General features: G+C 38.1%; 1 protein-coding gene across 7 annotated transcripts in view; it reads right to left on the bottom strand.

Annotated features, from left to right (window-relative positions):
* ARHGAP28 (Rho GTPase activating protein 28) overlaps nt 1-27,219 on the bottom strand; it is a 214,088-nt gene that overhangs the window by 54,737 nt on the left and 132,132 nt on the right. For 6 of the 7 annotated variants that reach the window (XM_066246985.1, XM_066246986.1, XM_066246990.1 and 3 more), the window contains 2 exons: nt 15,773-15,850; nt 8,383-8,472 (listed from right to left, as the gene is read on the bottom strand). In XM_066246985.1, the coding sequence (XP_066103082.1) occupies nt 8,383-8,472; nt 15,773-15,850 (168 nt within the window). The remainder of the gene's footprint in view (nt 1-8,382; nt 8,473-15,772; nt 15,851-27,219) is intronic. The other variant, XM_066246987.1, reaches the window with a different exon arrangement.

The raw sequence follows: 27,219 nt of genomic DNA, 5'->3' as shown, positions 1-27,219 counted from the left end.
TAAATTCTGAGTCGTGACACAGCTAGGTGGTTACTAAAAGAAATGCTAGAGTCAAACTGCTTGAATTTTAATCCTGGCTTTGCCACTTATTGTGTGACTTTAAGCAAGTTACTAAAACTCTCTATTGCTTACTCTCCTAATCTGTAAAATGAAGATGAAAGCAGAGCATATTTCAGAGAGTTATTATGAATTTTAAATGATTTATCCTATATAAAATCACATGAAACAATATCAGGTATATAGTACTATATAAGAGTTAGCTACTATTAATATATTAACATTAATTTCTTCACTATAAAATACAGTGATAACAACTACCAAAAAGTTATGTTTTCTAGATCAGTTTCCCCTCTTAATACATTTGCTACTTCCTTCACTGAGATCCCACTAAAGCATCGCACACCCTGCAATACTATCACAAATTGAGGACTTGTCTTTGTACAGCCATGAAGAAAGTTATTGCTCAAGTTGGATGGGTACTAATAAAAGAATTTCACACAAATCCTACCATTTCTATCAATATAAATGTTCATGTGGGAGTTACTTGTGAATGTGTGTGAGGGTGAAAACCTAATTCTCCTATTTATTTATCAATAACCAAACACCTGCTTCAGGAAGGATGTGTTGTTTATGCTACAGATTACACAAAGGAGTCTCAAATTCTGGGTCTGTGTTCTTTTTTCTCCTATTTTAATTTATAGGAGATGACTTATTTATTGTGTAAATAGCACATGACTAAATGGCCAATTATTAAAACATAGATGCCTAATTACATAATTGATAGAAGAATAAAAATAAACCGGTCTAGGGCCATACAGTTCGTTGTGAGGTAGATTTTTGGTGGCTCTAAAAACTAACACTACAGAATAAAGATTACCTATACACTAAAATCCTTTAAAAGATGTGGACCATTTTTTTTTTTTTGTATTTTTCTGAAGCTGGAAATAGGGAGAGACAGTCAGACAGACTCCCACATGCGCCCGACCGGGATCCACCGGCACGCCCACCAGGGGCCATGCTCTGCCCACCAGGGGGCGATGCTCTGCCCCTCCAGGGTGTCGCTCCGCCGCGACCAGAGCCACTCTAGCGTCTGGGGCAGAGGCCAAGGAGCCATCCCCAGCTCCCGGGCCATCCTTGCTCCAATGGAGCCTTGGCTGCGGGAGGGGAAGAGAGAGACAGAGAGGAAGGGGGGGGGTGGAGAAGCAGATGGGCGCTTCTCCTATGTGCCCTGGCCGGGAATCGAACCTGGGTCCCTTGTGCGCCAGGCTGACACTCTACCGCTGAGCCAACCAGCCAGGGCTGGACTATTTTTTTTATGGTTTTCTTAAGTTTTCCAAAGGGAAATGTTTTATCAAAGTTTGAAATAACTCTCTTATGGGACAGAACACGCTTAAAAATTCAAAGACATATATGTAGTGCTTAAAGCTGATGGTTTAGCATACTTTAACCTACTAAGTGTTAATTTCTTAATCTGTAAAGTGGAGAAGCTAGCCTATCATGCTGAATGAGTCCTTGCTCTTTGTAAATTATTTTGGAAGATTCTTGGAGGAAGCAGAAGTTTAAATTGTGACCCTTGCTCACGGCTATTTATAATGAGAAGAGAGTAACATTTAGGAGCATAAACTATAGTCAATCCACAGTTAAGAAGATTTTGATAATACAATTTCTATAATACAATAAGTGTGTATGTGGCCCAGGAGGTTCTCCTGGAGAGGTGGCTGAACTAGCGCTGGAACTCAGGAAGAGATGAGAAAGACTTACAAAGGCACAGCAGGTAGGCAAATGCACTCAGGTCAGACACGGAAGTATAAATTTCAGGTATGGGACTACCGAAGCATTAGAGCTACAAGGGGTCATAGAGAGACTAGTTTGCCAGAAGTTGAGGCAAAGTGTTACAAAATATGAGAGATACCCGAGTCAATAGGGTCTGTTCCAATTATGGAAGGCTTTGGAAGCCAGGTAGAGGAGCCGAGACTTAAAGTCATACAGGTTAAATAGAAGCAGAACAAAATAAAGGAAGAATAACAATCATGTGTTAAAACAAGAAAGATGTGGAGAAAATGAATATGGAAGACAGCTCACTAATAAGCGGACCTTGAGTTTTAAAGCAGATGGAACGAAAAGGCTGGCGCTTGGTATTTAGTTTTTTGGGGTTTTTTTTGTATTTTTTGTATTTTTCTGAAGCTGGAAACGGGGAGAGACAGTCAGACAGACTCCCGCATGCACCCGACCGGGATCCACCCGGCATGCCCACCAGGGGCGACGCTCTGCCCACCAGGGGACGATGCTCTGCCCCTCTGGGGCATCGCTTTGCCGCGACCAGAGCCACTCTAGCGCCTGGGGCAGAGGCCAAGGAGCCATCCCCAGCGCCCGGGCCATCTTTGCTCCAATGGAGCCTTGGCTGCGGGAAGGGAAGAGAGAGACAGAGAGGAAGGAGGGGGTGGGGGGTGGAGAAGCAAATGGGCTCTTCTCCTATGTGCCCTGGCCGGGAATCGAACCCGGGTCCCCCGCACGCCAGGCCGACGCTCTACCGCTGAGCCAACCGGCCAGGGCTGGTATTTAGTTTTAAAACGTCTATTTATACATTAAACATAAACGCATCAGTATAATTTTAGAAAGTTTATTAGTGATTTTAATCTATTTAAAGAATAAATTTCATTTGCATTTAAAACACACTCCCCTGGCTTGTCCAAAATAGATCCTACCATTTCCTTTTGTGTCCAACCACATTAGGGCTTCAGATGGTAAAGAAAGACAACATTTTCCAGCCACTGAAGCTTGTTCTGCTGCCAACTCTTACTGCACAAGGATTGGAGAGTACCTTACGAGGGGTCATTATTTTAAGTTCCAAATTACAGAAGGTTTGCACTACCTGCTTGAGTTCTTTTAAAGCTAGTCTTTGATTATCTGATATTTCTTTCACATTAAAGAAACACCATACCAAACATTTTTCATGTTTATTACTCAAAGGGGAAATTTACCAATTCAAGAGATGTTTCTGACGTTCCCGACTGCCTGCTTGACTTTATTCTCATGTTTGAGTCTGTGTCCTATCATTATGTCTTATAGTCTATGTACCAAAGCTGCCTGTGTTTGGGTCGATATAGATAATAAGCTCAGAACTGATTAATCTACATCTTGCAACCACTGTGCCAAATTCCTCAGAGATGAACTTAAATAGGCCACATTCACTGACAAAAAATGTAATCAAATTTGAAATAAAAATATAATAACAATAATAAAATCTATCCAAATGTGAATTTATAAAGGAATTTTGTTGACATCTTGGATCAAAAATTAAATCACATCTGAAATTATAGACTAAATGTTAAAGACAATGAGAACATTAAATTCTGAAAATCCATGAATATAGCCATAGTACTCAGAAATTAACTCTAATGCAAATTAGAATGATTACAAATAAATATGTTTATAATTCAAAAGACTAGAAAAAATTATCCAAGTAGACCCAAGAATGGATGGGAAAATTAATAAGGATTAAATAAATTAATATAATAGAAAAAGGAGGCTTAATTAATTAAAGGAAGTGAATTCTTAAAAAATTATTGATACAGGCAACTATTTAAGTTCTGACTGAAATTTAAAAAACCCATCAACTTTAGGAACAAAAAAGAAGCAATAGCTATCTGCACAGAAAACTTAAGAATTAAACATCTAAATAAATGTGTATATATATTTGTATATATAGAGATAGATATATAACACAACATATACTGATATTCTAAATGAAATGTATGCTAGAACAAATATATATTACCAAAATTCAGACAAGTTGGAGATGAAGAAATTAAACCCCCTGAACCATATCTATTGAAAAACTAACCAAAGCATATGCCCACAATAATGCCAGGTCTTGGATGTTTCATAAGCAAACTATAATACAAATTTATTTACAAGTATAATATTTTATAGACTATTTAGACTAAAGTTTAATAACTTGCTCTAGAATACTGAAAAAAGTTAGAGTTCTCAACCTATTTGTATCAAGATTAGCATAGCTCTGGTTCCAGCAAAACGAAATTACACAGATACACTGATTCCACTTATTAGGCTGGTGGTTAAAAATGATAAGATAGTAGCAAATCATATCCCTGTGGTATATTGAAAGAATAATATAATACAACAAAGAGGATTTATCTAAGCAATGAAATTATACGTAAACATTAGGAAAATCTATCACTGCAATTTCCTTAAATATTGCTTAAATAAGAAAAATAATATATTCATTTTAATAGGTGATGAACAATCATTTGATATAATTCAATCTCCATTCCTGAAAAAAGCAACTACAAGATTCAGAAATCTAGATTAAATATTCTAACTAATGATGACACTTACTTAGAAGAATGTATGAGAAAATTAAAAACTTATCTACATATCTCCATAATTATTACTCAATGTTACAAGTGATTGTGTTTGGTCAATAAGACAAGAAAAAGACTTAAGATAAATTTAGCAAATAAAACTTTCAGTATTTCAGATGACATCAGCACAAATTAAAAATTTAAATAAAAAATTCTTAGAATTAAAAAAATTTTTTAGAAAGGAAGCTATAATAGATACTTTTGTAAAACACCCAAATAGTTACGTTTTGTATATATCTGCAAAAACAAACTAAAATATATCATAAAACCCTACCATTTAAATTATGAAGGAACACTATTAGGTTCTTGGTAATTAACCAGGGAAAAGATGTATATGAAAAAAATTTAATAAAGAAAATTATGAAGTTATTTTTGAAGGATAGCTGATATAAATAAATGGAAAAACACAATCATTATTTCTCGATGAGAAAACTCAGTATTTTAGAAAGTGAATTCTTTCCCTGACATTAATCTTTAAATTCAATAAAATTCTCACTGGAATCTAAAAATATTTTATATTTTATTATTATTATTGTTATATTTTATAGATTGATTTTAGAGAGAGGAGAGAGAGAAAGTGGGGATTGGGGGATAAGCAGGAAGCACCAACTTGTAGTAGTTGCTTCTTGTATGTGACTTGACCAGGCAAGCCCAGGGTTTGAACTACTGACCGCAGCCTTCCAGGTCGATGTTTTATCCAGTATACCATCAAAGGTCAGGCAAAGATTTCTTTTGAAATGGGTATTAATAGTCTTTTTGAAAGTTCATCTGGAACCTGGCCAGTTGGCTCAATGGAGAAGCAACCATCTGCTTCTTCACAACTTCCCTTCCTCCTTCTCTTCCTCTCTCCCTTCCACTCCTGCTACCATCACTAGATTGGTTTGAGCACATCAACTCTGGATGCTGAGGATGGCTCCATGTATCCTTTGCCTCAGGCACTAAAAATAGCTCGGTTATGTGCATGGACCCAGATGGGCAGAGTATTGGCCCCAGATGGGGGGGTTGCCAGGTAGATCCCAATTGGGGCACATCTCTCTGTCCATCTCCTTTCCTCTCACTTGGAAAGAAGAAACAAAAAAGTTCATCTGAAAGAAGACATTTCTGAGAAGAGCAAAGAAACCTTTGATGCAGAATAATAAGGGTGAACTTATAACAGATTTAGAAAAGAAACTATAGAGTCACAGTAATTAAATTGGGCCCCATATTTATAGAGATTCTATATATCATAAAGGTTCAATTCAAACATGTAGACAAGTTGAAAGATTGATAAAAAGTATTGGTCAAGATAAATTTAGGTTTCCTACTTTATACTATTCCACATGTGGCAAATTATCAGGAGTCTTGGAGATGACAGTAAAATGTCCCTGGAAATTTATCTAGGCAGGAGAGATTTACCTTTACAGACATCATGGTCAGGATTGCTAAAGCCCTCACTGCCACTTCACTGAATTACTAGAAATCTTACTATCTATATACAATAGGCACCAAACAAGGGTGCCTGCGGTACCTATAACCAAGAAGCAAGAAAGGCAAATGTGTTTATCTCTTCGTAAGATGTTCTAAATGATTTTCAATACAGGTACATTGCCTGACCTGTGGTGGCGCAGTGGATCAAGCGTTGACCTGGAATGTTGGGCCACCAGTTCAAAACCTTCGGTTTGCTCGGTCAAGGCACATATGGGAGTTGATGCTTTCTGTTCCTCCCCCCCATCTCACTCTCTGTCTCTCTTCTCTAAAATGAATAAATTTTTAAAAAAATTAAAAAAATACAGGTGCATTAAGGATTAAGTTGGCATCTGTGTGCTATTTTAGCAAATAACCTATTTGATTAACATTTCTAAGATATTCTGAGTAAAAAAACCAAAGTCAGTTGTGTTGGAGACTGGTACCAATGAGATATTTTTAAAGATTTTTTTAATAAAAATTTTATTTATTTCATTATCAGCATTCAATCAGTTTTCAGGAAACAAAATGAAAACAAAACCAAAATCTGAGTAATTAACTTTCTCCAGGAAGCTCTTTCTCTCATTCTCACCAAAGATCATTTATTTCTCTTACACTCTCAAGTTTTCAAGAATCCTATTTGCTGACAATATGTGTGTGCTCAGTAAGGATTTGTGAAATAAATGAGAATCAAGCAACAATATGGAGAAGTTAACACAAAAGTATAAAGAAATGAAAAAACATGACTAGCATCAGTTTTATCAGAAATAAAATTGTGGTCATGAATAGAACTGCCATGGCAAAACCTCAAAAACAAGGTCTAGCCAAACAGCTCTTCTTCTGCAATGCAATTACGCAAGCATTCTGCTTCAAATTCTGCTTGCTGTGTGCCTGGAACCATACACAGTCCTTTGTTGTGGGCTTATACAAAATGCAGGGGGGTGGGAGATTCAGTCAGAGAGGCAGATGAGGGGCCAGACTATGTCAGGAGCTTTCAAACTAACTAGCAGGTGGGGAGGAATGACTCTGGGCTTTTAGCAAGACTTGAAGCTGTCAGAAAGATGAGTTTGAGGGGTAAAAGCTAAAGTCCAGGAGATGACTTCAGGGGCTATTTCGGCAATTCAGAGAAATGATGGTAAGTTCTTGTACTAAGGAAGTGGTGACAGGACAAGAGGGGGCTTGAAATATAGTAGAACTACTTCACCTGATAAAATCCACAGGTCTCAGTGATGGGCACTTAGAGGGGGAGAGGGTAAGTGAAGTTGAGGCTCATATTTAGGTCTTGGGCACATGGGTACCACCAGCTGAGGCCAAAAATAAAAGGTCCTAGGCTAGAACTTAACTAAAGCAGGAATCCCCAGTCCCAGGGGTATAGTACAATTGTGCTAAATTCTGTTATAGGTAACTACTGACGTCCAGTACTTTCCAGAGTTTGTAAATGATTTACTTTGTTTTAATAAATAAGGTGGACTAAAGGTATTTATTGGCGACATATCTATTTGCATTCCAATGCATGGTCTTCAATGGGTAAGTAGGGGCTGAATTTATAGCCAGGTTTTCAGACATTGTGGGTCATTCTTAGCCTATCCATTCCAACAACTGGAGTGTTATTGATATGTTACTTATTGACAAAAGTCACTCACATTATTTGATGTGTCACATGTGATCACTGTGCAACAAAACAACTCCATAACCAAAAATCTAAAAACACAACAGAAAAGCTGATTTTCATGGGGTTAATAGCATTATCTCCCTGAACAATGGGGATAAACTGGGAGCGTGTTATGCATGTGAATGTCAGCTATCCTATGCCTCAAAATGGGCAGCAGAGAAAGCATTGCCCTGCAGGGCCATCTGATGTGCCCTCTCCATCTGCCTGTCGGAAGTGCTATCTGCTGCTGTCCATCAACTTGCCATCAGAGAACTGGCAACTGCATCTAAAAGGATCTCCCACTCCCTTCTGGGCCACTCTATCCGCCCTGCCAGAGCACCTGCATGGAGCACCAGGCGGCGATCCCCCGTGAAGGTGGGGCAAGGGGGAACGGTGAATTTTAACAAAGAAAAGTGAAACGGGTTCTGTTTGTCACCTAAGACCAAGTGATGGACTCTGTGTGAAGTGGGTCTTGAGACCTAAGGCTGGAAATGTAGGCAACAGAGGAATTACTTAAATATCAGGATGAGGAGTTTTAATTTATTCTGCAGGTTAAGAGACTTCTGGGTTGAGACGGCAAAATTAGGCCAGTTCATGTGTGTGAACTCAGGTAAAAGGACCGAAGTTAATAAATCCCTCATGCCTCACGTTGTAAACAACGTCCTTTGGCGCCTGGCTGCAGTGGTGTTAATTTATGAAGTCCTCTTCTAAACTGAAATCTCTTCGTGCCTCAGCTTTGAGTCTCCTTCTTCCTAATCATTAGAAAGTTGTGGGGTCTACTGCCAGCTGTGGTTCTTTTGCAATCTTAGTGGTTTTTTCATCTGTTTTAAAGAAACTGCCTCTTTTTGCCTTACACTTGCAATTTGCCCTGACATGCAATTGTCTTGGCATGCGTTGACTTACCCCTGGGCTACTCCCGGGAAGCGCAAACTTCCCTTCTTCATCCTGGGCCCCATCTGACAAGGTGGCACTGCTGAGAGAAGCATCATCTGGCTAAACGGAGAGATGAAAGCATCATTCTTATTCAGGCAAATACTTTCTAAAGTACTTGTGTATTCTACTATGTGTATATATTTAGATATCTGTGGCAGGCGTGAAGTTATGACTGCCTGGGCCTGAATATCTGCATCCAGCCCCCGGGGACCATTGTTGGGAGCCACCTAAATACCCCGACACTGGCCTCTGTGGCAAATGCCTCTGTTGCCTGTCACAAACTCCATTTTCCTTTGTCTTTTTTGTGTGTGACAGAGAGAGGAACAGATAGAGACAGACAGGCAGAAAGGGAGAGAGATGAGAAGCATCACTTCTTTGTTGCGGCTCTTTAGTTGATCATTGCTTGCTTTCTCATATGTGTCTTGACCAGGGGGCTACAGCAGAGCGAGTGACCCCTTGCTCAAGCCAGAAACCTTGGGCTCAAGCCAGCGACCATGGGGTTATGGCTATGACTCCATGCTCAAGCCAGTGACTCCGTGCTCAAGCTGGTGATCCCCGCTCAAGCGGGATGAGCCTGTGCTCAAGCCAGCAACCTCAAGGTTTCAAACCTGGGTCCTCCATGTCCCAGTCCAATGCTCTATCCACTGCTCCACTGCCTGGTCATGCAAACTCCATTGGTTTGTTCTCTAAACAACTTGACCTCCAGGTCCTTTTGCAGCTAAGAGTGACCATGTGACAAGTGTGGCTAATGAGGCATAAGGGTAATACAATTACCAAGAGTGCTTCCAGAAGAGCTAAGGCTTTCCAGAACAAAAAGAACAAGGTCAGCTGATGCATCATCACGACTGCACATGATGAAAGCTCAGAATGTCAAGCATCTTGTAGGAATAAGGATGACGGCCACAGGGAGGAGTGCCAGGGACAGCTCAGACGGGGCTGGGCCGTGCTGAGGGGCACTATGTAGCTGCTCTGTCAGACTTGGACCACGTCTCTTATGGGAAGCGAAACAACTCCTCATGTTCTATTATATGCAGCCAAACACAAACTGACTCATCTAATCTTATTCTTTAACAGACCCTAAAGCTATCCTTTTCAGAGATTATAATTCAGTAGCAATAGTACCAAGTTGTTTTTCATTTATAAAGCTAGAACTAGAAATTTTTAAAATTAATTTATTTATTTATTCATTTTAGAGAGGAGAGGGAGAGACAGAGAAAGAGAGAGAGAGAGAGAGAGAGAGGAGAGATAGAGAGAGAGAAGGGGGAGGAGCTGGAAGCATCAACTCCCACATGTGCCTTGCCAGGCAAGCCCAGGGTTTCGAACTGGCGACCTCAGCATTTCCAGGTCGACGTTTTATCCACTGCGCCACCACAGGTCAGGCTAGAACTAGAAATTTTTGCTTCTGTCTACAATGGCTTTACTGCACTTTAAGACGTGAATATTCTTTCCTTTACTAAAGAAACCTATTACAAAATTGAGTATGTTTACTTATGAAAACATACACTATTCTGTCTTTTAAAAAGCTGTCATTCATCTTGCTTGACCGTATTTTCTAAATTTTCTATAGTACTGTGTATTACTTTATAAAATAAAGAAGAAAAAATTTTTTTTTAATTTATTGAATTTAGAGAGACAGAGAGAGAAAGGGAGAGAGGGAGGGGCAGAGAGAAGCATCCACTTGTTGTTCCACTCAGTCGTGCATTCACTGGTTGATTTCCATGTGTGCCCTGACCAGGGATCGAACCCCCAACCTTGATCTTTCAGGACATTGCTCTAACCACCTGAGTTAACTGGCCAGGGCCAAGAAAAAATATATTAAAGAAACAAAAAAATGCATAAGAACTAGTAAAAGAAATTTAAGTCAGAAGGTGAATTGACAGCCCATCTCTTTCCACCCCAAATTACTAAAAATGGTGAAAAAAATATTTTTAAAGGAATAGATATTTAACAGCACTTTAAACCAGCAAAGAATTCTGTAGCAGATCAACTGATACAAAATTCTAGATAAAAAAGAGAATAGAATTGGTTTGGTACAATAAAAACCTCTCCCTAAAAGCAGAATTTAAATAGGAACATTTAAAAAATTTTAAAGGAAATTTGTGGTGAGGGAAGAGAAAAATAAAATAATATAGATTGTACACAGAGTAGGAAAAAGCTACAGGCAAATAGTTAAAAAACATTTCCAAAAAAAAAAAAAAAGAGCCAAGTATATCTCTTCCCTTTAAATATGTAGCCAGTATTTAAATTATAACCCGAGGAATCCCCCGCAAAATGCAGCCTACATAAAATGAACTAACTGCGTTGGGGGTACATTGGTTTTAGGATGAGTATGGTGGTCTACAACAGAGGGACTTAAGAGGCCACACAAAAGACAGGGAAGGGAGAATGAAAAATAATGTCAACTTTGACTGGAAGTAGGAAGTTAGGGTTCTTCATACCTTTTGTTGCTTTTGCATTGAGTGATTATTAACCTACCTGCCTCCTTCATGCCACTTAAAAGTATAGCCCACTCCCTCACAAAAACGTACAATCAACTGTTTGGACCTTTTGAGAAAAATCGAGCTATGGTAGAGGAAACACACAGCCATCTCCTATACTCATCAATCATAAGCCAGTAACTCTGCGGAGAACTTTAGGAGCCCGGAAGTTCCACCTGAGCGTGTGCTGGTGTCTTCTCCCTTGTGGAGCCCTTTCCACACCATGCTTTCACAGATGGTTTCTTCGGTGGATCCTTGGAAGATGGGTTATGGTGGAGGAATGGGGAGCCGAACAGGAAAAAAACAACCAGGATCCACAGTGTCGATCAGAAGCTCTCCCTGTACTGGAGGCAAACCTAAAACCTGCGGATACTTACTGCCACCCTAGGAGAGATGCGCACCGCCCTGACCAGGCGGTATTCGCACTCAAGCAGACACTTCACACTGCTGGCGTCACATGCTGCCTCACGTTCCAAAAGTTGACGTTCTCCACCCAAGATGTTTATATTTGGAAAAACTAAATATTTATACCTTAGTTGATATTGAAATACTGAGAATAAAATATTTACAAGGTACTCTGTTATTTTTCTTTTATTAGCTCACCCATAAGGACCAAAATTTAGTATATCACATCCTCCGCTTAGGGTACACATAAAAAACTAGTAATGTTCTGGCCGGGTGGTTCAGTGGATAAAGTGTTGTCCTAGAGAACTGAGGTTGTGGGTTCGAGCCTGGTCAAGGCTCATATGAAAGCAACCAATAAGTGCACAACTAAATGAAACAACTAAGTAGATCAACAAGTTGATGCTTCTCTCTCTCTCTCTCTCCCTTCCACCTTCTCTCACTTCCTCTCTTTCTCTCCAATCAATGGGGGAAAAACTCCCTAAAAACTAGGATTTGTTGTTTCTGCTTTATAGATTTTTTTTTCTTAAAAAAATTAGAATTCAGTTATTTTTAAAAAATTCATTTATTAAAATAGCCCCTGTTGAATTTAAGAGCTGTGAGTGACACGGCTGTGAGCATCTGTTTGCCGATAATCTAAATTACACTGCATCTTTACCCGAGAGAAATGAGAATGTACAACCCTTTATATTACATGAATATTCATGGAAGCACTTCCCATAATAGCTTAAACTTGGACACACTCTAAATGTCCATCAACAGATGAACAGATATTCCAATGTAGTATATTTATGCAATAAAATAATAGTAATAAAAGTACCAAATTTCTGGTATAAGCAACAAATAGAGGAATCTAAAAGTTATTATGTGGGAAAGGAGCCAGATACAAAAGTACATATTTTATTTACAATTTTATTCATATGAAAGGTGAATCAAACTTAAGGTGTTAGAAATCACAGCAGGGCGTGCCTTACAGGAGTGGGAGGACAATGCCCTGGAAAGAGAGGTCTGAGAGAAATTTCTGGGTTCATGGAATATTTTATATTTAACTGATGGTGGTCTCATGGGTACAAACATTTCTTAAACTAATTGAATTATATACTTAAATGTATGCATTTATTGTTTGTAAATTATACCTCAGTAAAAAAAAAACCATCAGAATAATTTGATTTCTTTAAAATAATTTTAGAGAGAGAAAGAGAGAGAAGGACAGACAGGGATAGACAGACAGGAAGGGAGAGAGATAAGAAGCATCAACTTGTAGTTATGGCATATTAATTGTTCACTGATTGCTTTTTCATGCGTGCCTTGACCAGGGAGCCCCAGCCAAACCAGTGACCACTTGCTCAAGCCAACGACCTTGGGCTTCAGGCCAGCAACCATGGGGTCATGTCTATGATCCCATGTTCAAGCTGGTGACCCCATGCTCAAGCTGGTAAGCCCACGCTCAAGCTGGTGACCTCGGGGTGTCAAACCTAGGTCCTCAGCGTCCCAGGGTGAAACTCTATCCACTGTGCCACGGCCTGGTCAGGCTGATTCCTTTAAAATAATTTAATTCTTATCTTCACGGTGATTTATGGATTGCTGCTATGAATCAAGAACCTATGGCTATACGAATGAGAACATCAGAGGGGAAAAATTTGTTCTTGGGGAATAAGAATAAGTTTGCAAAAATTTACAGAAAGTCTGAGACAAGATAAAAAATAATGCAACATTGACCAAGAGAAAGTTACTAATTTCAAACATAAAGATGGAGAAATCTAGAACACAAAGGAAATCAATTAACATACTAATAAATTTAGGTGATATTGAAATACAATTCAAGCAAAGCAACAACCATTTAATATGTGTTCTAGAGGGGTGAGACACAGAAAATGGGGAAAATAATTAGACATAACAGAAGACAATGTCCAAAAACTGAAGAAAGAAAAACAGTCCTTAGATAGAAAGGATTCCCTGAGCTGTGACTAGGATAAATGAAATAAAAGGTAGATACTTGTAAAAATTCTGAACTCCACCAATAAATTCAAAATAAATTCAAAATTTAAAAAAAATTAAAGCGAGGGTAAAGAAAAGTAACTTAAGTCTATTTATAAAGGCATGAGATCCAGACAACTAAAATAATAAAGAAAAATAATGTACTGAGTGTCCAACAGTCACTCTTGAAAAACAAGAGACTTTATACTGTGCAGACTTTCCAGAAGAACTAAGGTGTTTTATCAGTAATGGACATTCAATTAGCACACGATCCTAACATGAACATCAACATGGCATACGTATTCTGCTGACCATCTTGTAAGTTATACTTACAAGACAGCATAAAAGGAAAATGTTAGAAGTTCATGCTAAAGTTGGTATTGCACTGAATTGCAGGTGCACCATCCTTGGTATACTATACTCCTACTAGTTTAAATCAAGGTATTAGATTTCCTTTTCTAAAAAGAAAACACCGATATAACTGTTAACAGATGGTGTTACTATATTTTGCAGTGAACTGTGAATCAATAGCAAGTGTATCTATTTGATTTTTCTTCAGGCATTAGAAATAAACTAGATGGACAGCCTTTTAAATAAACTAACACCTCCATTGAATAATTCATTTATGTCAACTGCACACACAGGAGATGTCTTATCTATACAAGTAGTGATTTGTAAAGTAAGTTTGTAATGACTGTAGATTAGATCGCAAGTCTTGTAAATGCCAAGATTTAGTGGCACTGGTGATTCAGAGTTAAGGGTCAACCAAATAAATACGTGAATACACTAGTCCTATATTGTAGGTACTTACTGCAAAGTAAACATGTTGGGTATTAATAAAATCATAAAACATTATACAGACTTCTTTTAACAGGCTTATTGTGTATAACTGACTATGACTAGAATGGCTGGGTCTGTGGGAGGTATATGCTTAACATTTTGAAAAGCTAACAAATTTTTTCCAACATGGATGGACCACTTTACATTCCCACTAGCAATAACTGAGAGTTCCAGTTGCTCTGTATCCTTAACACCAGTTGATATAGTCAATCTTTTTAATTGGAGCCATTTTACAAGGTATGAACAGATATCTCCATTGTTCCTTTATTTCCATAATCACTAATAATACTGAGCACCTTTTCATGAGCTTATTTCTTATCTACGTATCTTCTTTGATAAACTGTTTGCTTAAATCTTTTGCAAATCTTAAATGATGAACAAACTTTTACCACTGGAAAACTCAGGGTATGTTCTTGAAAGAAGAAGTTGATTTTTTTTTTTTTTTTTACTTACAGGATGTGTGTGGTTAAGTAAAGAGAATTCAAGGTTGCAAATACCAGCATAAAACAGACTGTGAATAACTTTTAATATAAAAAAAGGAGTTTTATAAAAATGACTGGGGTTATATTCTGTGATAAAATTGAAGTTATATCAAATGGCCAAGAATTCTTCTAAAACATTGTAGGGTCAACAAACATAACAATGATAGGAAAACAGAATCCTAGCAGCACCTATATGAGTAATGGCCAGTGAGAGATGTTCCAGGAATAATGTGAACTCTTATCCAAATCTACCTCCCTTGCCATCAGAACAGCACCAAAAACAAAAGTAAATGGAGAAAATTTTGAAAAAGAGAGCTATTATCTATTCTTCTCCTAATTCTGAGGGGAAAATGACAGAAGGGGTGACTAATCACACTGGGATTCAGTATATGCTTGCCCTTTCAAAGTAAGTCTCTCCCCAACATCTCAGCAGGGAGGATAGACCTATTGGGATTCACCATTTTGCTTTATTCTATACAGAAGGAAGTTAGAAGAGGGATGATGAGGATTTAAAAATAAAAGAGAATATAGATTACATAAGCTCCACCAAGGGAGAGAACAGATAGCTCACAGTAGGAATGTAAGCAGAACCAAATGTAAAAAGAAGGATCTGGGATAAACCATAAATAAAGTAACTGTTCCTATTTGCAGGTTGATAGAAGCTTGCTCATTCTGTGGGGTTTGCCTGTGCCCTCCTTTGGGTAAGTGGGGAGTAGAGGTGGCTCTGCACCAACAGGGGAGGATGGGGAAGGGAGAGGGAGACTGGACTGGGATGTACTTCTACAGCAGGTGCCTGAAGTTCACCCCACACTGGAGAAACAATTGGAAACCTAAGGACACCTGCTGCTGCTCCAACAGGTGGACCTGTGACTCAATAGAAGTAACAGTTCTATGAGAATTTTTTTAAATGAAAGAAAAAAATGTAAAGGAACTAGACCTTTTGAATAGAAATGCCTACAATTACTGCTTTTCTGGGTATCTGTTTTATAGAGCATAGTTATTTGTAGCTTTAACTTGGGTTTCTTTACTGCTGAATATCTTCCTATAAATCAGTTAAAGGCAGATATAAAGCTTTGATTGTCCAGCCACCTTCATTATGTTGCATTGTGGTGAAGTTTTGTGTGATTGTCTTGAAAAAGCTTGTCAGTCAATCCTACCCCAAGTTGTCCTGCTATAACTTACCGAGGGACCACTTGTTTTGGTAAATACAGGCAGCTCTTTTTCTTCCTGAGTAGTATGATTGTCACAGGTATCACCTGGCTAATGAGAGAAATGAAAGTAATTTTTATCCAAGCATATATTTCCCAATGTGATTCAATTATACATTATACTAGAACCTGTAGAAATTTACAACCATGTGGAAACACAGAGAGTTAGTGACTACATGTGCAATGTTAATGCCATTCATAATTATATTGATCCTCATAAATATCACACACTATAAGAGAAATTGGTCTGAAAAGCAGACACTGCTAAATGCCTGCCAAAATCCACTCTTCTTTTTGTCTTTAACTTATGAATATCATGATTTCATTCCAAGATGCTGTGTGTCTAACCCACACATGGCCAACAGTTTTTGCCCCTGGGCCAGATTAGAATGAAAACATTTTTCACAGGCTGGACGAAATATTAAAATTAAAAAAAGTTAAATACAAAAACGATTCGTTTAAGTAAACAAAATTTTATTTTGTAATTTGTTTATGAATAAATGTAAGTAAGTGAAAAAAATTTAATATACAATATTATTTTAATGAAAATATATTTTAATAACAATATAATTACATACTGTATAAAATATCCAAACTGTATCACAATCAATCAAAACAATATTTAATTAATAGAATGAGCTTGAGTGTTTATATGGCAAAACAATTATTTTGTTTTACAAATAGCCTGGACACGTTTTCAGTTATCAACTGCAGCTATTGTCTATGCTACAATGCCACTAGATTCAGCACACTTGACCACAAAAATAACAAATTGTTTGACCTTGGGTGTGCACTGGCAAACTCCGCCTAAAAGAATGTGGGTTTCACATTGCCGCCGCTAAACGTCAAACAGTTCATACCGAGTACAGACAAGTACAAAAGTTGAATATCTTTATAATGGAATTTTTTAAAATATAAAGAAGTATCGTGAATCTATTCGACCAATTATTAGAAGTTAACGCTAGATAACCACGCAGAATTCTTTGCCGCCTTTCACTATCTTCTTAAATATCTCGATTTCCAATAATCAAAGACGCTTCCGCTGCTGAGTAGCTGAGATTTTAAAGTAGCAGAGAATAATAAAAATATAATCGCAGGCCACATAAACTCATTACGCGGGCTGGATCCGGCCTGCAGGCCATATGTTGGCCATGCCTGGTCTAAGTATAAAGACTAAGTGTCATCATGTGATGGTCACATCCAATGAGATAAAAGTAGAGTCGCTCTCGGTGAACCATTCAGCAAGGCTAATGTCTTTTGTTGATGCAATCAGTTGGCCAATGCTTCTTCTAGATATGGACATGGTGCCTGTAAAGCCCAGACATTCTTTAAGCATTACAGTAGCCTGTATGCTAAGGGCAGTAGAATGAAAAGATCCTTGTGAAGAATATCAGCCTCCCAGCCTCAGACTTCTTATTTTGTAAAAAAAAAAAAAAAAAAAATCTTTAAATTTAGGTCTAAACCATGCAGCTTATTGATAGAACTATGCTACTTTAATCTGACTATATTTTTCAATGGTTTATAAATAAATAGCAAGAATAGTCAGGTTATTTTTCAATTATGAAATTGGAAATACATTATTTCACAAACACGTATGACTGAATCAAATTTCACTCTCAGTCACAGAACACTGGAAAAGCTCTAGTTTTTGTTATGCAGGAAGGGTATTTGGATACTATTGATACTTTGACAACGATGGGCTGCGTTGTAGGTCTTTTGCATATCCTTTAAGATTTTTAGCAACATTTGCAACAATGGCATTCCCAAAATAAGATAAAAACATTCTATTTCCTGATTAAAGCAACTTTTTTGCAAAATTAAATACAATGAATATTAATAAAATCATGGGCCCTGGCCATTGGCTCTGCAGTACAGGGTTGGCTTGGCATGTGGAAGTTCCTGGTTCGATTCCTGCTCAGGGCATGCAGGAGAATCAACCATCTGCTGCTCCACCCCTTTCCCTACTCTCTCTTTCTCTATCTCTCTCTCTCACTCTCCCTCTCTCTCCTCCCTCCTGCAGCCATGTTTTGGTTGGAGCAAGTTGGCTGCGGGTACTGAGGATGGCATCAAGGCCTCATCTCAATTGTTAAAATAGCTTGATTGCTGAGCAACAGAGCAACGGTCCCAGATGGTCAGAATATCACCGGGCAGGGGCTTGCCGGGTGGATCCCTGTCAGAGTACATGCAGGAGTCTGTCTCTCTCCCTCCCTGCCTCTCATTTAATTAAAGAAAAAATAAAATAAAAATCATAAACTTTTACATGCAACCTTAGAAACTTTTAGTTTTCATCTTGCTTCTCTGCATTTTCTTTCCCCAAATGTATATGTATTATATTAATAACAAAAACCACATTATTTTGGAGTGGAAACAATGCTAAGGAGGCATTGGAAGAAAACCTGGGTACGAATGGTGCACCACTCCCAATCACTCAAAATTAAGAAAGTGTGTATTTTTTGTGTGTGACAGAGACTGAGAGACAGAGAGAGGGACAGATAGGGACAGACAGACAGGAAGGGAGAGAGATGAGAAGCATCAATTCTTTGTTGTGGCTCCTTAGTCTCCTTAGTTGTTCATTGATTGCTTTCTCATATGTGCCTTGACCGGGACGGGGTGGGGGCTGCAGCAGAGCAAGTGACCCCTTGCTCAAGCCAGCAACCTTGGGTTCAAGCCAGCGACCTTGGGCTTCAAGCCAGCGACCTTTGAACTCAAGCCAGCAACCATGGGGCTATGTCTATAATACCATTATCAAGACAGCGACCCCGCACTCAAGCCGACGACCTTGGGGTTTCAAACCTGGGTCCTCCACATCCCAGTCCAACATTCTACACACTGCAACACTGCCTGGCCAGGTGAAAGTGTATATTTTTATAACAAATGGCACTGGAAACCAACAAACTGTCCCAATAACAGATCAGAAACTGTTAGAAATTCCTGGAAAATAAAAAGTCATTTATTTCATAACTGTAGAGACATTCTCAGACTAAGAACAGCATAAGGCAATATTGCTGGCAAGAAAAAAAAAGATCACAAAAAGCAAAAAGACAAACAAACAACAAAGCTAAGAGTGAATACTACAAAGGGCAGTAGGGTGAGGGCCAGGATAACTTACTCTATAGTGTTTCTCAACAGAGGCGCCAGGCTGACCTCCCAACGCCTCCTTCATACTGAACAGCAGGCAGTAGCTATGTATGAACCAAGAAAAGCACTCTGACTGAAGTGAAACACCTGCCTTGGTAAGCTGTCGAGCGTTGGGACCAAAAACACTTTAATCAGGTCACTCTTTTAAAGATTATTTCTCAAAGGATAACCTCCACAGAAGACATGGGTGGGAGAATAAAAGGAAAACATCAGCTTTGTCTAGGATATAAAATGGAATCATTCACTGCTCCCCCTTTGGCACTGAAGATGTGTGTGTGCGTGTGTGTGTGTGTGTGTGCGTGTGTGTGTGTGTGTGTGTGTGAGAGAGAGAGAGAGAGAGAGAGAGGGATATGTGTGCATGCGTAGGTGTGTGTGTACTAACACATGTGAGCTGTTAAACTTCCATTCACACACTGTCTCATACTTTATTGACTTATAAGAATCTAAAGTTTTCCCTCTTAGTCAAGAGAGAGTTTGGAAAATCTCTAATGGCAGGAAATCATATAGCAGTGACACATACTAAATTGTTAATTAATCAAACCAGTTCATTAGTAAATATAAATTAATCAGAAAAGATAATCACTCATTGGAGAAAATCAACATAAAAATGTCAGCCATGGAGAAAATTAACCTCTTGAAAAAGATGTATAGTAATAAACACTCTGGGTGAAAGAAAGAATTGAGGGAAGAGAGGGCAATGTTATAATGATTTAATCATTTCAGAGGGATTTAAGTGGCTACTGTATCCATAAATCAGGAACTAACTATAACAATAAGGGAGAAATTAGTAAAAAAGGGAAGAGTTCTGTGGAATTAACAGAATAACTGCTGAATTAAAAAATTAATAGCAGAACCATAAACTATAACCACTCAGGGAAAATATTAGAAGTAGGGAACTGCAAAATGGTGTAGACAAAAACTTTACTAGCATATAAAACAATCAGAAATACAGACATGTAAAATATAAAAGAAAACTGAAGAGATACGTGAGTTTAATGCAAGCAAAAAAAGGAAAAATCGAGAAAATGAGAAAAAATCCAATAATCAGAGAAATGATGGGAAGAGAATGTTTAGAACTGAAAGTAATATTTTTTAGAAACAAAAAAAATGGAGTGCTGCTCATAATTAAAAACATAGGAAAGATTTCATATCCTGATGACAGTTCAGGTCTCCAAAGCTAATAACAAATCCTAAAAAACTTCCAGAGGTATGAAAATGAGAACAGGATACAAATAAAGAAAAAAGATTTAAAGAGGCATCAGGCTTCTCAACATTAACACTATATATACAAGCAAACAGATTAATATTTACAAATATCTGAAAGAAATTCATTCAGGGCCTAGCCTTTTGAGACTCACGAAGATTAAAACTTTTTGAATATAAAATTAAGTATGCAGAGATATTTCTTGCCAGTTTTTCTCAAAAGATAAAAGGTGCAATGCAATCTGCTAAGAAGGTGTAATGTTTTGTACTATATGTGATTATGCAAATTAATACTTTTCCTATTCTCTGTCGTTTTTCTCTAATGCTAGGCCTCATTATCTACCTGTGAGAAAGAACAGGACAGCTGGCCCTCGAACAACAGGAGTTTGAACTGCTCATTTCGCTTATACGTTCAAGGGTCGGTTGTACCTGCTTTCTCATTCTATGAACTTAGGAGCAGTTCAGGGCTGTGGCTGCTGTAGAACTTAAATGTTCTCTTCCATCTCTGTGAAAAGTTTCTTCATGGGCCTGGCACCACACCTGCCCCTTGATTAACCTTTAAAAGAGGATAAGGCCCTTAAGAAATTAAAATAAAAAGTGATAAATAAAAGTGATGAAAGAGGAAATAAAATAAATCCAGACTAATCACAAGAGTCCACAGCTAGAAGTAGGAGCATCAATGTGGCTTAAGACCTAACATAAGGCCCACTATTGCCCTGGCTGGTTGGCTCAGTGATAGAGCATCAGCCCGGTTTGTGGATGTCCCGGGTTTGATTCCCAGTCAGGGCACACAGGAGAAGTGACTATCTGCTTCTCCACCCCTTCTCCTTCTCGCTTCTCTCTTTCTCTCTGTCTCTCTCTTCCCCTCCCACAGCCATAGCTCGATTGGAGCAAATTGGCCCTGGGCACTGAGGATGGCTCTATGGCATCTGCCTCAGGCACTACAAAGAGCTCAGTTGCTGAGCAATAAAGCAATGGCCCAGATGGGCATAGCATCACGCCATAGTGGGCTTGCCAGGTGGATCCTGGACAGGTTGCATGCAGGATTCTGTCTATCTGCTTCCCCTCCTCTCACTGAATAAATAAATGAAAAAACAACAACAACAAATGAACAAAAACCAGTGTTTTGTGCTGCTTTGATATCTGGTAGAGTTGGGAAGGCCAAGAGTGACCCATTAGACCCCACCAGATAAGGTACTCCAGTCAGACAATGCTCCTTAGCTAGGGGACCAGACACTGTTCTTGATCCCTGAGTGGTGGGTTTCAGTTCCTTGCCAGCCTGTGAAATTATTCAAATAAACCAATCACATCCTCCTGTGGGAACCAGGGGGCACCTCAAACTCTTGTTACTACAAAGCCCTCTTCTGCAACCTCTGCTTGTTTACTCTGCTCCCAAGTGCACACCATAGGTGGCTCTGTGTGCTATGTGGTGTCCTCCTCCCAAGGCTGTGAGAATATGTTGCTGGTGATCTTACCTGCAACAGTGTCAGATGTCATGTGTTCAGCCATCCCTATAACCCTAGGGTAGGACTCCCTCCCTCTCCTATGGGGTGAAGAGAAGGCAATCAAGATGTAGGTAGAGTCCGGTGGGGGAAAGGCTCATAGAAACCCCTTATATGGAAACACCCCAATGTCTACCCTGACTGCTCTCCCCTCTGGCAGAGAGGAGGGGCAGAAGCTGCTGTGAAGGGACATGGGGCAGCGTAAAAGAACAAACACCTGGAGTCAACTTCCTGTTTGGAGGTGAGGGAGGTAGGACTCTCTGCAGTGAGAGAGCCACGTGAAACCAGAGGACACCTGCTTCCAACTCAACAGAAAACAGAAAAGCCTTGGTCTAGAAAATGTTAGCACTTTTATAAGAAATACAATAAAATTAGAGGAAAAAAAAATTAGAGACAAAATCTGCAAAACAGGATTGCTCACAGCCCCAATTGAGCAGACCCCACCTCCAGACGTCCGCCTCCCCTCAGCAAGAGAAGGGCAGCCGGACACAAACCGGCCACATCCCAACCCTGCAGCGGAACGTTGGAAGGGACTAAGAGTAACTCACGAGAGAGTGCCTCATGCACAATATCCATAAGATGAAAATGAGTTGTATAGAAGCTAAACATCATTACTCTTTATCAGAACAAAGATGGTAAAGGGGTTATTCTTAGAATAGCAAGGAATCCCCCTTCTGCTAAGAAGGAGATGAAGCAGAGCTAAAGAGAAGGAACCATTTGAAGTATATAACACAGGAAAGTCTCCCACTGAAAATTTTCTGCAGCCATGAGTCCAAATGGAGAAAGATATCAGCAAACCCCAAATCGGGGCACACTATGTCAATAAGAGGACCTCATGCCAAGAAGTACAGATCACAGCATGGGATTTATCTCACAAAATAAAGGATACTGTTGAGATAGCATTGCTGGCAGTTATGAACTCAGAGTAGCTCTCTTTTAAACTCTGTATTAAAATGAACAACGTGTGCTCTAATAAACGCCTCACCTCCTATGACACAATTAAAAATGTCTACTTCCTGTGCTAGTCAACTTCTTCCCACTTATTGCTACACATTTAAGATGCTGTCATGCTGCTCCCCCCCCAAATTACTTACATTTAGAAAATGACTAAAATGTCAAAATACGTCCTGTTGTGAAAATTACATTAATACTGAAGCCACATGGAGGGTGGCGCAAGCCTTACAGGCTCAGCAAAGACAACAAATGGAGGGTGGCGCAAGCCTTACAGGCTCAGCAAAGACAACAAAAGTTCAGCTGATGACCTCCCACATTTTGAATAATGGCTGTGGCTGTAGCTGTGGTTATTTTTTATATTGAAGGTACAGGTAGGCCGTGTAGTTATTTGTGCTTTTCACTATTTCATTATTCATTCCTGAATTTAAGAGTTCCCTTTTACTTGTTACAAACAGGCATTTTTTTTCTCAAATATTCTAGACTGTCTTGAAATACTTGTTTCTAACCTCTTTATGTTTAATTCCCCTTGCTTTATCTTACCAGTAGATCATTTCTGGATGGAATTGCTGATGTCCCCTCTTCACACAAGGTTGCATCCAATATAGGAGTTGGGATATAAGAAAAATCATCTCATTATTGAAAAACTTAAAGTGAATTTTATTCAGGCATATTCTTCCAAAAGTTACTGTGCATTCAGTTATGTATAATATGTGTAGCTATACATACATGTAACTGCTTGTGCCCTGATTATTACATGTAGTTATTTATTAACCAATATTTTCCAGGATGATGATTGACACTGGTCTTTGTGGAGACTGTCAGTGGCCTGCCCCTAACCTATGCACTAGCTTTCTGAACAGATTTCTGATTTTTTTTCAGGAAATTTTATGTCCAACTTTTAAAAATGTTTACTTCCCAGACTCCCGTGTAGCTATAGATGATTTATATAACAGTTCTGGACAACAACTGGTAGGTAAATGGAATCCTACCACATCAGATGTCCAGGAAAGTAAGGTCAGAGGGATAAAAGTGGTTGGTAAAAGTTCCAGGAATAGCCAGGAGCATGGACCTGATTCCTGGAGTGGCCAAACCACCTTGTAAGCAAAAGGATGAAGGATGTACATGAAAGACAAAGAGAAACATCAAAGGAAGCCGTGTCAATGCTAAGAAAAAGAAATACTTACCTTTAGTTTGTCCTAGAGAGAGAAAAACAAATCCATATTTGTATAACTCATGATTTTTATAACTCAGTCAAATGTATATGTGTAAGGGATATAATCATGGTTTTTTTAAACAGAATGTATGACCACACTTATATAGTCAATTATAAGTTAGTTACACCTTTAATAGTTGTTTACCAATTATGAAAGTGAAATAAATTAGTCTATTTTGTTCAAATAAATGTGTTACTGAAAGAAATATATTATTTATATCCACTGAATATTATAAAAATGTATCTGGGGACTGAAATTCTGTTCATGATGAATAAGACTATAGACCTTGCATTATGTATCCAGAGGTTGATTTAGTATTTGTGATTTAATGCATAATGGCTCTACTAAAGCAAGGGTTAAATATTCTATTCCTTTATGCTAAGAACTCCACTGAAAATAAACTTAATTGGATATTTAATAAAATCATATTTAAGCCCATAGAAATAGTCATTTTTTTAACCTTGTTGTCTATATTTTCTAAGTTTACAATAGAGATTCTGTATTACTTTTATAATAAGAAAAATAATTTTTGGAAAGGAACAAATACTAATAAAGAATTAGCATGATGATAAAGGAGATAAGAGCATACAATGGAGTAAAGACAGACTCTTCAATAAATGGTGTTGGAAAATTGGACAGCTACCTGCAAAATATGAAACTAGAACAACAACTTACACCATTCACAAAAATAAACTCAAAATGGATAAAAGACTTAAATGTAAGCCATGAAACCATAAGCATCTTGGAAGAAAACATAGGCAGTAAGCTCTTTGACATCTCTCACAGCAATAAATTTGCTGATTTATCTCCATGGGCAAGGGAAATAAAAGACAGGATAAACAAACGAAACTATATCAAACTAAAAAGCTTTTGCACAGCTAAAGACAATAAGAACAGAATAAAAAGACAAACCACACAATGGGAGAACATATTTGACAGTACATCCGATAAGAGGTTAATAACCAAAATTTATAAAGAACTTGTAAAACTCAACACCAGGAAGATAAACAATTCAATCAAAAAATGGGCAAAAGAAATGAATAGACACTTCTCCAAAGAGGACATACAGATGGCCAATAGGCAAATGAAAAAGTGCTCAACATCACTAATCATTAGAGAAGTGCAAATTAAAACCACAATGAGATATCACCTCACACCAGTCAGAATGGCGCTCATCAACAAAACAACACAGAATAAGGGCTGGCGAGGATGTGGAGAAAAGGGAACCCTCCTGCAATGCTGGTGGGAATGCAGACTGGTGCAGCCACTGTGGAAAACAGTATGGAGAGTCCTCAAAAAATTAAAAATCGAACTGTCTTTTGACTCAGTTATCCCACTTTTAGGAATATACTCCAAGAACACCGTAGCACTGTTTCAAAAGAAGAAATGCACCCCCATGTTTATGGCAGCATTGTTCATAATAGCAAAGATCTGGAAACAGCCCAAATGTCTGTCAGTGGACGAGTAGATTAATAAGCAGTGGTACATATATATATATATATATATATATATATATATATATATATATATATATATGATGGAATACCATGGGGCCATGAGAAAGAAGGAAATCTTACTTTTTGCAACAACATGAACGGACATGGAAACTATTATGTTAAGTGAAATAAGCCAGGCAGAGAAAGAAAAATATCATATGACCTCACTCATTTGAGGAATCCAATGAACAATGAGAACTGAGGAACGGAATAGAGTCAGAGGAGAGATCAAAGGGACCAAAGGAAAAGAGGACAGAGGGAAAGGGGATGATAGAGTGGGATAAACCTGAAGGGAAGCGGGGAGGGCACTCTGGGGAGGGGGACAAGGTAGATGTTGAGGGGAATACGGGGGAGGGAGGATGCATTCGGGGCAACACTAGAATCTATGAAAATACAATAAATTAAAATCAATTAAAAAAAGAATTAGCATGAGAAAATTAGATCAAGATAGCAATATATATATATATATTACTTTCTCACCCCCCTGCAAATCACTTAAAGTGTCAAAAGAAATACCTTTCAAAGAGTAGATCTAGAAACCACTAAGGATTTCCATGAACATAACAGAAATTGTTCCATGTTCCTGGAAGATAAAAAGCAAGCAAGAATGGTTTGATAAGAGTAGAGGAAAACTTCAGCCTGACAAAAGGTATAAGAGGAAAATGTTGTGAAGGTAAATATTGGTCCAGAAAAAAGCACCTATCAAGAACAGAAATAAAAAAGAGCACGAAGGTATATCCCTCAATATAGGAAACAAAGAACAAAGTCATTGAAGAATATTTTTCTGAACAAAAAGGCCAGGAGACCTTTTCTCTCTGTAACACTGAACAAAAAGTAGCAGCTGAATATGATTCTGGATAAAACCCAAGAAGCGTCCTCTTGGTGACAGAGTGACTACCGGCCTTGGGGATGGTGGTGGCTGACCTAGCATGTGTGTGGTGGGCCTTGACAAATAAATAAAGTTGAATTGTACATCACTGGGGCCTTCTAAAAGGATATGAACAGGAGTATAAAAAAAAAGTTAGATCTGCCTAATAAGAAAATTACTATGCAGCTCATTATTTGGGCATTGATGTCATATTTATTCTTCTTAAAGTGAAGTGTGACAGTTGACATTGATACATTCCACTACTTACAGAGGCCTAGACTACTGTTCAATCAATCTAGCCCTCCGTAAATGAAAAAGAATCAACTCTCAAGGATCTAAATCAGTCAAATAGCAATGGTAGAGAAAAACAATGATGCCAAAATAAACACTTAACCCTGAAGTAAACAGATAATTTAAGGAAAATAAGAAAACCCTGGAATTTAAGGTTTCATTAAGTACCTTCAGAGTGCTGAGAGGTTATTGCAGCCGAGAAACAAGATCAGATGGCTAAAAAAAGAAGGGAGATCGGGGCAAGGAATCTATGGTAAATAAACTATATGTCTATTAAATTTTTAAAACTAAATGAAAGGCAAAGTATTATTATATCCATGGCAATTACTAATATAAAAATAAAGTTGAAGGGATACCCAAAAATGCAGACCATACATACCCACATAAAAAAGCTTGGAATAAATAATAGAACAGTTAAGAGCAATAGAAATTCAACCCAAATAATGCAACATCATCTAACAGAAATTCCAGAAGAAGATAACTGAAAAAATGAATGGAATAAATATCTGTTTTCAATGTTAAAAAAAAATGTAGAACATGAAGAATAAATGAGCTCTCAGATTGCAAGAGCTCACTTAGCAATGAAAAATGTAAACTTTTAAAAAATGTTGGAACATGTAAAATTTCAAGGTTCCAATGATAAAAAATAAAATTTAAAAAGCTCCCACATCTGCACATAAAGAAATTAGAGAAAATAATGGACAAATATCTTCAAAATTCTGAAGAAAAATAATTTTGAGCATGGTTTTCTATGT

This window comes from Saccopteryx bilineata, chromosome 11 (genome assembly GCF_036850765.1).
Source record: "Saccopteryx bilineata isolate mSacBil1 chromosome 11, mSacBil1_pri_phased_curated, whole genome shotgun sequence".
NCBI classification, from domain to species: domain Eukaryota; kingdom Metazoa; phylum Chordata; class Mammalia; order Chiroptera; family Emballonuridae; genus Saccopteryx; species Saccopteryx bilineata.
This window is presented reverse-complemented; position numbering and strand designations above follow the sequence as displayed.